This window comes from Pelophylax lessonae, assembly GCF_965119305.1.
Source record: "Pelophylax lessonae genome assembly, chromosome: 6".
In the NCBI taxonomy this organism is placed as follows: domain Eukaryota; kingdom Metazoa; phylum Chordata; class Amphibia; order Anura; family Ranidae; genus Pelophylax; species Pelophylax lessonae.
The window spans coordinates 306165101-306178523 of record NC_138773.1 but is presented as its reverse complement, the minus strand read 5'-3'; the positions used below and the strand labels follow the sequence as shown (position 1 = coordinate 306178523).

General features: G+C 45.9%; 1 protein-coding gene across 3 annotated transcripts in view; it reads left to right on the top strand.

Moving 5' to 3' along the window:
- NHEJ1 (non-homologous end joining factor 1) overlaps positions 1–13423 on the top strand; it is a 269454-nt gene that overhangs the window by 233241 nt on the left and 22790 nt on the right. For all 3 annotated transcript variants that reach the window (XM_082260111.1, XM_082260112.1, XM_082260113.1), the window contains exon 6: positions 5296–5407. In XM_082260111.1, coding sequence (XP_082116237.1) covers positions 5296–5407 — 112 coding nt within the window. The remainder of the gene's footprint in view (positions 1–5295; positions 5408–13423) is intronic.

The window sequence follows — 13423 nt, the reverse complement described above, 5'->3', positions numbered from 1 at the left end:
AATTTCCTGGTAGAGGGCTGCGCTGACTTTGGACTTGATAAAACACAGTGGACCAACACCAGATGACATGGCTCCCCAAATCATCACTGACTGTGGAAAATTTGCATTTAATTTGGAAATCAAGGTCCCAGAGTCTGGAAGAAGAGGAGGCACAGGATCCAAGTTGCATGAGGTCCAGGGTGAATTTTCCACAGTCAGTGATGAAAAACAGTACCAGCAGAAGACATGGCTGCCCAAATCATCACTGACTGTGGAATCTTCACACTGGACCTCATGCAACTTAAAATATGTGCCTCTCCACTCTTCCTCCAGACTCTGGGACCTTGATTTCCTAATGAAATGCAAAATGTACTTTTATCTGAAAAGAGAACTTTGGACCACTAAGCAACACTCCAATCCTTTTTCTCCTTAGCCCAGGTAAGACGCTTCTGACATTGTCTCTGGTTCAGGCGTGGCATTGAAACAAGGAATGCAACAGTTGTAGCCCATGTCCTGGATACGTCTGTGTGTGGTGGCTCTTGAAGCACTGACACCAGCCATAGTCCACTGCTTGTGAATCTCCCCCAAATTCTTGAATGACCTTTGCTTTACAATCCTCTAAAGGCTGCAGTGCACCTTTTTTCCACACATTTTTTTCCACTCAACTTTGCATTAATATGCTTGGCTACAGCACTCTGTGAACAGCCAGCTTCCTTAGCAATGACCTTTTGTGACTTGCCCTCCTTATGGAAGGTGTCAATGACTGTCTTCTGGACAACTGTCTTCTGGACAACTGTCATGTCAGCAGTCTTCCACATGATTGTGTAACCCAGCGTTTTTCAGCCGGTGTGCTGCGGCACCCTGGTGTGTCGTAGCAAAATTACCCTAACTTAGGCAGCTATGGCAACGATCTGATAAAAAAAACTGTTGTTGGCCACTCGGTCAAGCCTTGTTGTTACAGCAGTGCCAGTCCACTGTCTAAAGCTCCCTTCCCGCTGCCACAGGCACTCGGGAAGCTGTGCAGGCTTCCTGACCGCGTCTTGCCAACCGGTGACGTCATTGGTCGCTAGGGGTGGGTCAGGCATACGCACAGCTTTCTGGGATGTGCGCGCCATGGGTCCCAGGAGACCCTGGCTGGCGCGCTTTTCCCCTAGGGGAGGTGAAGAAGAGCATTGTGATTTTTTTTTTTTATGTAATATAAATATACATAGGATATGTGGGTTATTATTATTGGTAACTATACTTCTTTAATGGTAACTGCACTTCTTTTTATTTTGTCTTCCGCTTGTACATTGCTCTGCTGCAGTTTTCAAATGCATTACCTGCCATTTCCCATAGACTTCTATTATGTCCCTCATTTTTGGTGTGCTTTCAGAAAATGCACCCAAATAGTAGGACATAATAGAATGAGAAACCGCAGGTAACGCACATGAAAACCGCAGGTACTCTGCACTACACCTGCACTGCGGCCAAACTGCAGTAAGTCATAGTCACATACACCTTGCAGCTTTGAAATGGTTTTACCGGGGTTATGGCTGAAGACAGTCAGCATTATATAAATCCCATATAATATGAATAACAAATCCAGTCTGTGTGTTCAGCTGTTTCCCTGAAGTTTAGCTTTAAAGAGTCACTGAACTGGATTATGTGGGATTAAAGGCAGAAGTTTTTTTTTTTCTTTATCTTAACCTCCCTGGCGGTAATCCCGAGTCAGTACCAAAAGCGGTAACCCGGAGCCACACTCGGGGTTACCCTGTAGTGATAATTACCTTGTCCCTATGATCCCCCGATGTCCTTCAGCCGATGCCGGTGTTCTATCAGAATTCCGCTGCCTATCAGATTCTGCAACCTGAAGTGACGTTCAGACGAGAAAACTTACTGCGCATGCGCCATGCGTTCCAACATGGCCGCTATACGTTCCACTAGCTTTCCTAATGTGACAGAACACGAAGCAGCAGCAGATATGTTCTTACACCCAAGCAACTCTTGAATTTCAGACTGATTTTATCAGTAAACTCACCTTATGTACGGAAATAGATGATTTCACTGCGACCGAGTGAAATAGTCTATTTTACTAAATAATCAGTTTGTCACTGAGCAGTGCTGGGTGTACCAAGATGGCCATCGCCCCCTTCTACCTGCAGGTTTTTCGCTATATTTACTATATTACAATAATAATAGAAATGTAATACTGTGATTCCGTATATAAGGTGAGTTTACTGGTAAAATAAATCTAAAATTCAATACTTGCGTGGGTGTAAGAAGATGTCCGCAGCTGCTTCGTGCTCTGTTAAGGAAAGCTATTGGAACGCTTAGCGGCCATGTTGGAAGGCATGGCGCATGCGCAGTACGTATTTCTTTCCGAACGTCACTTCCAGCTGCAGAATCTGATAGGTAGCGCTGTTCTGATAGAACACCGGCATCCGTCTTCTGTGTTTCCTTTCCTGCGTGTGCCAGGGGGCGGAACTGGGTGGGAAATAAAAGAAAAGTACACAAAACATGACATGATACATTGTATTCTGTTAGGATTACATTACTCTATCAAACCATTTCACCTTAGTTTTGTCCCTAGTGCTTTGTCCAGTGCCCTGCCTATAAGGGATCGACCGATTATCGGCCAAGCCGATCTATATCGGGGGCCGATATGCACTTTTCCCCGATATATCGGATCGGCCCCCGAGGTTACCGATATTTTGGGAAAGTGCTTGTACCGGAGTGATGCCTGCAGCTAGAGGCATCACCCCGGTACCGGCGTCCATAGCCGACGGTCGGCCGTCTTGTAATGACAACAGATGCGGCTGAGAAGCCGCTCGGCTGTCATTACAAGGAGTGGGAGAAGACACCTTCCGCGGCTCGCCTGGGTCTCCTGTCCAAAGGGGAGCATTCGGCTCTGATCGGGTCTCCATGCAAAAACCTGGAAGTAATGTCATGACATCACTGCCGGGTACTGTCTGGCGCCAGATTTAAAAAAATGACAGCATTCAAAACAGCCAAACTTGGTGTTTTTAATGCTTTTAAGTGCAGAGGAGAGGTTTGGGGTCTTTTAGACACCCCAGATCCCTCCACAAGGAGTACCTGTCAAGTAAATAATATAAAAAATTTTAATGCAAGAAAATATCGGCCGATACTGATACGCGATGACCAAAATATCGGTATCGGCAATGAATAAACGATATTGGTCGATCACTACTGCCTATACTTTTACTGTTTTATTCCTTTTTATATTTAATAATTTTTTATTAATAATTCATTAATTGTATTAAATAATGTATTAATAATTTGTATTCACTTTTACTGTTTTATTCCTAAGAATTACAGGCCTACAATATAAAACAACAGATTTCCATGCAAAACAATGTACCGCTTTAACATTCAAAAATACTGACATAATCAGACCGCCAGGGAGGTTAATGCGTTCTCTGCATTAAGGTAAAAACCATCTGAGTGCAGCCGCCCCCCCCCCCTTTATACTTACCTGTGCTGGATCTCGATCCAGTTGCTGTGCCCTAGAGCAACAGCTCTAGCCCCCCTCATAGGCTGAGAGACTGCAGCGGGAGCCTTTAGCTCCTGCTACTGTCAATCACAGCTAGTGAGGAAGGAGCAAGGGAGGAGCCAAGCCGTGCTCTGTATGTCACTGGACACACACAGCGTGGCTCGGGAGCAAGCGTGCACAGGTGCCTCCATAGCAAGTGGTTTGCTATGGTGGGCACTCAGCTGGGGAAGGAGCCAGGAGTGTCAATGGGGGAGGATCGGGGCTGCTCTGTGCAAAACCGTTGTACAGAGAGAGAACATGTTTGTTATTTTTAAAAATAAACAATATGGGTTTACAATCACTTTAAGGCCTCCTGCACACTGCAGCTTAAGGCTAAATTCACATGTAGGCCTTTCGGGGCATTTTTGGGGCGTTTTTCTGCAATAGGATCAGCTCAAAAAACACCCAACAAGACAAATCCTATTCATTTCAATGGCCCCTGTTCACATCTGAGCATTTTGACATTTTAAGCAAAATGCCCAACGCTCAAAAAAGTACACAAGCTTCTTTTTGGGCAGATTACAGGCATTTTTATTTTTTCCCATTGGTCACTAGTCAACCTAAAAACGCCTGTAAAAAACACCTGAAAAAACGCCTGTAAATAGCAACGCCAAGATGTGAACGTAGCCTAAAAAAGCTCAGTACATCTTTTTTTTTTTCTGAGCTAAAATACAGCCCATTCATAGTAATGTGTCTATACACACAGGCGCGTAAATGATCGCCGTGCATTCTTCAGTAAGAACAAAATAGAAAAATCTGCATTTTTGGACAGTAATTTATGTCTGATGCGCGCAAATATGCGCAATTGCGAACAAATGAACGCACGCAAACATACTGTTGATCTGGAAAATGCTAATTTGCATATTTTTACAAGAATGCGAGAATACATTACCGCAAAAAGACGCAAATTTGCGCGAACGCTTATGCTCGTAAATGCTCGCAAATGCGCGAAAATGCACGCATTTCAATAAGACAAATACACCTGAAATTTACAGCTGAAAGAGGAGATGCTCAAACAGGAGTATTGTGTGTAAGAGGCCTAAAGCAGGAAAATGTTGACATTTAGTTGTCAGTAGAGTGCGGAAGGTTTGGAACCTCTGTTGGGCTTTTATTGCTGTGTCCCCGTTCAGTCAGGCTACGTTCACATGTGGGCGTAGTGGATCGCGGGCAGAATCACCGTGATTCTGCCTGCGACCCGGAAATCAATGCAAATCGCAGGACGCATGTGCGTTGCCCGTGATTTGCAATGGCACCCCAAACGCTGTGGGATGTTACCGCGATTTCCTCCTGCCGAATCGCGGTAACATCGCGCTAACAAAATCGCGGGACGCATGACGCTCAAAAAAGGTACAAGAGCTTCTTTGGGGCGTCATGTGTCCCGCAATTTTGTTTGCATGATGTTACCGCGACTCGGCTTGCGGAAATCGCGGGAACATCGCACAGCGTTTGGGGTGCCATTGCAAATCACGGGCATCGCACATGCGTCCTGCGATTTGCATTGATTTCCGGATCGCGGGCAGAATTGCGGTGATTCTGCCCACGATCCGCTACACCCACATGTGAATGTAGCCTAAAGGATCTCTTATTTCCTGTCCTGATAACATGTAAGATGGGAAAGGAAGAGAATGGAAATCTCCTCAATGGAAACATATTCAACAATAAAGAGTTGACCGAGTTTCTGACTTTTCCCAAGGGTTCTACCTTATAAGTACCCTAGCACACAGTTTATTTTCCCTTGTTGGTTTAGTTTGATTAATAATCTCCCTGTATTTGAATTTTAATAGAAAATCCCGGAATTTCGCAACTCATGGAACTCCCCAGGGTTCAGTGACCGTCTTCAGCGATTATATAGCACGGTGACTGCTGAAGAAATGAAGCTGAAGCCAGAAGCAGAAGGTAAAAATCGCATACAGTTAAACCTTTCCGGTCCCTTCACATTGGTGTGTAAAAACTTACAATACCGCACAGCTTGGTGTTACATTTTATCTTTCATTTTTAATGGCACCCTATCCCCCTGTAAAGTAGAAGGCAAGGCACCCACAATGCAGCGCGCCATAACGCACATGTATTGATATGTGCTGCATTTAAAAAAAAAAAAAGTACGTTTGACTTTTCCTGTCTGAGGTCACTTTCACACCTAAGGGCTCTTTCACAAGGGCGGTCCGATCAGATCCACCTGTCAGTTTTTTAGGCGGATCTGATTGGATGCCCCATTCAGCCCTGTGGAGCAGCGGATGTCAGCGGTGACATGTCCGCTGACACCCGCTGCCACCCGCATCCGATCCTGTCCGTGAAATCCGTACGGATGGAAACCCTATTTTCCATCTGTCCTGGGGATCGGATGGGATCGGATGAGAGCGGACAGGCGGTCCGCTCTCATCCGATTCCCCATAGAGAGCAGCGGCGGCTGTGACACCTCCCTCTCCGCACTGCAAGCGATCCCCGCTGAGCAACACGGATCCGCCTACGGAGGCGGACCGTGTGAAAGAGCCCTAACACAGTGGGATGCAGTTGGATGCATTTAGGACTGCACTACAACTGCATAGACCAGGGGTATCAAACTAAATTTCATCATGGGCCACATCAGCATTATGGTTGCCTTCAAAGGGCCGGTTATATCTGTAAGATTAGATGTCCAGAGCACCCCACGTCCCCTTACATGAGATGTCAAGAGCCCCCCCCCCCCCATCAGAAGTCAAGAGTCACCCACCCTTCCTTACATCACAGTGCACCCACTTACCCTGTGCTGCTGCCAGGATGAAGATGCAGGTGGATCTGGGAGAAAGAAAGTACAGGGACTGGAGGAGGACCAGAGGAGGGGTGGAGTCAGCTTCCAGAGTCTGCTGAATGCTGAGACCATGGGAGGCAGAGACAAGATGGTGTTGCGGATGGACAGAGAGGTGCAGGATCTGGAGGACTTGTTTTACCCTCCTCTCTGCTGCCGACTGCTGACGGGGGGGTGGGGGGTTGGACAAAGACGAGCCTTTCTGCAGCTGCACAAAGAAGCACTGGATCTGGAAAAGGAGTTATGTCCTCCCTTCTGCCGACTACTGAGACAACGTGGGGGCAGAGACAAGCGGGGTGCTGCAGGAGAGGTCCACATGAAATGGCCTGGGGGGCCGCATTCGGCCCGCGGGCCTTGTGTTTGACACCTGTGGCATAGACAGTCCAAAATCCAGGCTATCCTATGGGCATAGTTCACATCATTGCAGTGCAGTGCAGAAATGTACAGCATGCTGCATTTTCCCATAACCTAAACATAAAACAACGCATGCAAACGCACTGCAATGCATCCCGTTCACATAGAAGTCCAAGGAAAGAAAGAAGAAGGAAGTTACAAATGCAGATAGAAAAACATGCGTCAACTGCATGTGAAATGCGCATCAAATGCATGCATAGGTACAGGGAAAGAACACTCAGTTACTTGCAGTTTCTGGGGCCCTTTCACACCGAATGCAGTTGGATGCATTTTGAACTGCACTGCAGCTGCATAGACCGCTCGAAATCAAGGTAATCCTATGGGCATAGTCCCCATCATTGCAATGCAGTTCAGCACAGTTAAAAAAAAAAAAAAAAAAGTAGAGCATGCTGAATTTTTTCCGTACTGCAAATGCAGGGAAAGTGATACAAATGTGCTTCAAATTCACTGCACCGTGCCCCTTTAAGCCAGGAAATAAAAAATAGTGCAATACACACCAAAGCAATTGAGCACAGGATAAAATTGATAATAAATAAATTGGTGATTATAAATAAATAAATGAATTCTTAGTGGAATTGAGAATGAGTATAAATATCGATGTGATTCAATTGTAAATACAAATAGAAAAATGATTATAAAAAGTGCTGAGCAGCCCTGTCTGAACAATAGATGTGCTTTGGACTAATAAAATAAAGGAGACTGAGCTCAGACAATACACAATAAATCAAAATATTGGTGTAAAGAAATCCGTGTTAAATATATATAAAAGTCCAATGTGAAAAATAGTGTCTGTATCCAAGAAGAAGTGCCTTTGTGCCTAATTCCACAGGAGAATACAGTATGGTGGGTTTACAAATCATCCAAAGACACTCATTTAGTGGGTATGTGCTCTCCTCCACCAGCACCACATTCACAGCCCACTTACCAGATAACCCTTAGGCCCCTTTCACACTGTTTGTTTGTCGGACGGACTCTGTTTTTCTCAGTGGGGGATCGATCCGCCGATCCCCCCGATGAGCTGGCGTATGACAGCTGTTCTCCGCTCTGTGTGCGGAGACACAGCTGTCAGTTCCCCCTATGGGGAAATCGGATGGGAACGGACCGTCGGTCCCTTCTCATCCGATCCGATGGACGGATGGAAAATAGGGTTACCATCCGTCCAGATTTGACGGCTCGGATCAGATGTCAGTGGACATGTCTCCCCTGACATCTGATCCCCCATAGAGATGCATGGGGGGACCGTTCAGATCTGCCAAAAAAACTGACAGGCGGATCTGAACGGTCCGCCTGTGTGAAAGGGGCCTTAGGCCCCTCTGTGTGTCTCCCATCTGATTTCCCCCATAGAGATGCATGGGGAACTGACAGCTGTGTCTCCGCAGAGAACAGCTGTCATCCACCTGCTCATCGGGGGATCGGCGGATCGATCCCCCACTGAGATAAACGGAGTGCATCCGACGGACGGGCTGTGTGAAAGGGGCCTTAGGGTATAGCGATTAATCATATATCCTGCAGTAATCCACTCAATGTCAGGTAACGATTCAGGACCCAAACATGCAGAGAAACCATGAAGAGGCTTATAGTGTAGTAGGTTTGAATCAACATTTAATTAAAAAAGTAGCGACTTACATTTAAAATCAAGATAACCGGCCGCAGTGATCTGGGTCCAGGCTACTGCGGGATAAATGATTAATCGCTATACCCTAAGGCCCCTTTCACACACTCCGTCCGTTGGATGGAGTCCGTTTTTCTCAGCGGGGGATCGAGGCACCGATCCCCCGCTGAGCAGCAGGAGGACAGCTGTGTCTCCGCGCTGTGTGTGGAGACACAGCTGTCAGTTCCCCATGCATCTCTATGGGGGAAATCGGGTGAGAACGGACCGTCAGTCCGTTCTCACCTGATCCCGTCCGATCCGATCCGCTGGACGGATGGAAAATAGGGTTTCCATCCGTCCAGATTTGACGGATCGGATCGGGTGTCAGCGGACTTGTCTCCCCTGACATCTGATCCCCCATAGAGATGCATGGGGGGACCGTTCAGATCCGCCAAAAAAACGGACAGGCGGATCTGAACGGTCCGTCTGTGTGAAAGGGGCCTAAGGGTTATCTGGTAAGTGGGCTGTGCATGTGGTGCTGGTGGAGGAGAGCACATACCCACTAAATGAATGTCTTTGGATGATTTGTAAACCCACCATACTGTATTCTCCTGTGGAATTAGGCACAAAGGCACTTCTTCTTGGATACAGACACTATTTTTCACATTGGACTTTTATATATATTTAACATGGATTTCTTTTCACCAATATTTTGATTTATTGTGTATTGTCTGGGCTCAGTCTCCTGTTGTTTTTTAAGCCAGGAAAGTCAAGCCCAAAAACGTATAGAAAAAAGTACTGCAAGCGCAGTGCTAAGCGCAGCACAAAGAGCATGCAAACACGTTCAACGCACGTCAAATACACGTAAAGCATGTGTCAAGCGTGCTTCAAATGCATGCAAACATGCAGTCAAAAATGCGGAGTTATGTGCAGTTTCTGGTGTGAATGGGGCCCTAAAAGTGGAACTAAAGATATTCAGTGCAGTTCCTGGTATATGAAGGTGCCTAGGCACCCTTGTAGCTTCATAGTTGTATATCTGTAGTGTACAAAGTAAGCCAAAATATTTCCCATGGGAAATTAGAGGCAATATATATAGTGGGGAGAACAAGTATTTGATACACTGCCGATTTTGCAGGTTTTCCTACTTACAAAGCATGTAGAGGTCTGTAATTTTTATCATAGGTACTCAACAACTGTGAGAGACGGAATCTAAAACAAAAATCCAGAAAATCACATTGTATGATTTTAAAATAATTTATTTGTATTTTATTGCATGACATAAGTATTTGATCACCTACCAACCAGTAAGAATTCCATCTCTCACAGACCTGTTATTTTTTTCTTTAACCATTTGCCAACCGCTTAACGAGGATTTACTGTGGCAGTCTGGCGCTGCTGGGCAAAGCGACATAGACCTACATCGCTTGGCCATGAGCCTGTAGGGGGCGAGCGCGCGCTGGCGGCTCGTTCCCTGGGGACCTAGCTCGAGTGACCGGCGGCTCCCATGTCCGCCAGCCACTCGCGATCTCCCGCAGGAGAGGGAGAAAGACAGACGGCTGATGTAAACACAGCCGTCTGTCATTCTCACTGAAGTAGGCAGAGAGGCTATGCGATCCTAATGTATAGGATTGCATGTCTCTTTGGTTACTACACTAGCCACGCCCCCTAACAGTTAGAATCACGCCCCTAGGGACACACTTAACCCCTTGATCACCAATAAAGTTAACCCCTTCCCTTCCAGTGTCATTTTTACAGTAACAGTGCATATTTATAGCACTGATTACTGTAGTAATCTCACTGGTACCCCCAAAAATGTCAGTCAGGGGTCCGATCTGTCCGCTGCAATGTCGCAGTCCCGCTAAAAAAATCGCAGATCGCCACCATTACTAGTTAAAAAAAAAACAATAAAAATGACATAAATCTTTCCCGTAGTTAGTAAACCCAATAACTTTTGCGCAAACCAATCAAAATACGCTTTTTGCGATATTTTTGGTATGAAAAAAAAAAAAAGTAGCAGAAAACAAATTGGCCAAATCCTCCGGAGCTAAAGTTGTTAAGAAGCCCTCCTGTTCTCCACTCATTACCTATATTAACTGCACCTGTTTGAACTCGTTACCTGTATAAAAGACACCTGTCTACACACTCAATCAAACAGACTCCAACCTCTCCACAATGGCCAAGACCACAAAGCTGTGTAAGGACATCAGGGATAAAATTGTAGACCTGCACAAGGCTGGGATGGGCTACAGGACAATAGGCAAGCAGCTTGGTGAGAAGGCAACAACTGTTGGCGCAATTATTAGAAAATGGAAGAAGTTCAAGATGATGGTCAATCTCCCTCGGTCTGGGGCTCCATGCAAGATCTCACCTCGTGGGGCATCAATGATCATGAGGATGGTGAGGGATCAGCCCAGAACTACATGGCAGGACCTGGTCAATGACCTGAAGAGAGCTGGGACCGCAGTCTCAAAGAAAAACATTAGTAACTCACATACAAGAATCACATACAATTTCGATAAAAACAAAATGCATCAGCTTTTTTCATAATACATATAAAAATTGGTTTAAAATTCCATAATAGTTGGCATGCTTGTATGTGTACAATATAGCAATATTCGCAAGATACCCTGTTGTCAGGGCCAGATTAACGTAGGGGCTATTGGAGCTGCAGCTGCAGGCCCCTACCTTTATATAGGCCCCAGGTTGGCCATATTCACTGTTACCGCTCTTCTGTCACTTGTAAACACAGAAGTCTGGCTTCTATGCTCGCTTCCCCAGGCAGCTCCCTCAGAACCTCCCCACACAGCACGAAGGCCGGACAAGGAGGGACAGTTGCCGATGCATGGATGTGTTTATGGGCTTCAGAGACAGCATCCCATGTTGAATTAGGCATGCATGGCTGCACCCTTCCTCCTCTGGGTGCATGCCAAGGCACGGCCCTTAAGGCCCTTCAAAATCCTCAGCACCAAGCCCATGATGCTCTTAATCCGGCCCTGCCTGTTGTTCATAGTTGTGGTTATATAAATACACTCTCCTTCAATTTTTGACTTGTCCACACTGTTCACAGACCAGGACAGATCCAACGTGTTTCGGTATGCCTTATCTACAATGTAATTCTACAGCGTTTAATTACCTAATCTTTGATAGACATTTATGTCCCTTCTTTGAAATTGCACACCATACTCACATTCCATATTTTACAAAAGGGAAAGAAACAAGACAAAATTAAAAACAGGAATACAATTGCCTTGCCGCTGTTCTTTATAGCAATGGCATACCCTATATACTCCTGAGGAAGGATTTTCTGAAATGCATCAGGTCTGTCCTGGTTTGGGAACAGTGTAAACAAGTCAAACATTTAAGGAAAGTGTATTTATATAACCCCAACCATGGACATTGGGGCATCTTGTGATCATTGCTATATTGTACAAATACAAGTATGCAATGCATTATGGAATTTAAACCGATTTGTATATGTATTGTGAATAAAGCTAACATATTTTGTTTTTATTGGAATTGTATGTGATTCTTTATATTGCCTCATGTCCCATGGGGAATATTTTGGTTTATTTTGTATCAGTAGTAGGGATGTTGGCATTTAAATTGAATAGGCTTTCCACATTCTGTATGTTATGTATCTATAGTGTAGGATCTAACCTCTGACCGCTAGGAGATTTGGAGTGAGATTTGGTGATGTCAGTACTATGGATACTGTGCCCACTGTTACCCTTGCAGGATGCCCTGACATGAGGAAGCAAAGCCCTGCCTCTACCAAATTGGCTGTCTCCACACAGAGACACAGTGCTGGACAAGGTTTTATCAGTCAGCAATAAGGGAAAGATCAGCTGCAGGGACATCACAAACAATACTGGTCACTAAGCAGGGCCAGATTAACGTAGGGGCTATTGGAGCTGCAGCTCCAGGCCTCTACCTTTATATAGGCCCCGGGTTGGCCATATTCACTGTTACCGCTCTTCTGTCACTTGTAAACACAGAAGTCTGGCTTCTATGCTCGCTTCCCCAGGCAGCTCCCTCAGACCCTCCCCACACAGCACGAAGGCCGGACAAGGAGGGACAGTTGCCGATGCATGGATGTGTTTATGGGCTTCAGAGACAGCATCCCATGTTGAATTAGGCATGCATGGCTGCACCCTTCCTCCTCTGGGTGCATGCCAAGGCACGGCCCTTAAGGCCCTTCAAAATCCTCAGCACCAAGCCCATGATGCTCTTAATCCGGCCCTGTTACTAAGACCATGTAAAACTTAGTGTGCCGCTCTAGATTTACATCCAGTAGTCCAGTGATGACTCCTGTGTGGGTGCAGGCAGAAGATGGAGCTTATTCTGGCAACATCCAAAAGCCGCACCCCAGTTCAGCCCATAGCTGTAGTAGTGAACCGCTTTTAGCCCAGCTCCATCCAAGCCACACCCTTCTGCTGATGCATTTTGGCCCGCCCACGGGGCTTAGTCATGGAGGTCCCAGGGTGAAACATGTTGGGGGCGTGGCTTGAATGGAGCCGGTATGTGGCAGTCGGATGTTTTTTCACTTGGATTACTGGTGACTAGTCATTTGTCTTCTGTCTGCCTTTTTTGAGTGCTCGCTTTCTGGGGAATTAACTAATCTTCTGGTGCAGAATACTGTCAGGAATGGCATGTGCCACATTAAGCAGATAGATCTGTCTTAGGTCTATCTTTGCCACTCACGCCAGTTTCTACTTCAGCGTGACATAGATACTAGCCTAGGTCATCCTCTAATTATAGTGGGAATATGGCACTTTTCTATATAGAAAACTGCTGCAGATTCCTGCCAGGTGTGACTGCCTTGTGGTAGGGGATGTGAGCTGTCAGCAGAAGTATTCTCTGCCTGTGCAGTGATTACACTACACGAGCAGAGTCTGCAGGGTTGACAACCCTCTTCCTCCCTCCCACTCTGAGCTAAGCAGGGGGCGGGGACATGAAGCTCCAGCTCTCCGTTTTCTGTGCTGCAGAAGATCACTCCTAATTGATCAAAGCCCTTTTGGTAATTAGGAGTAGCCCATGCAATGTTTAAAAGAGTGGTGCAATCTTGTGCTTGCCCAGCTCTTTTTTTAATTCCCTCCTGTGTGTCTATAAAGGCTACAATAAT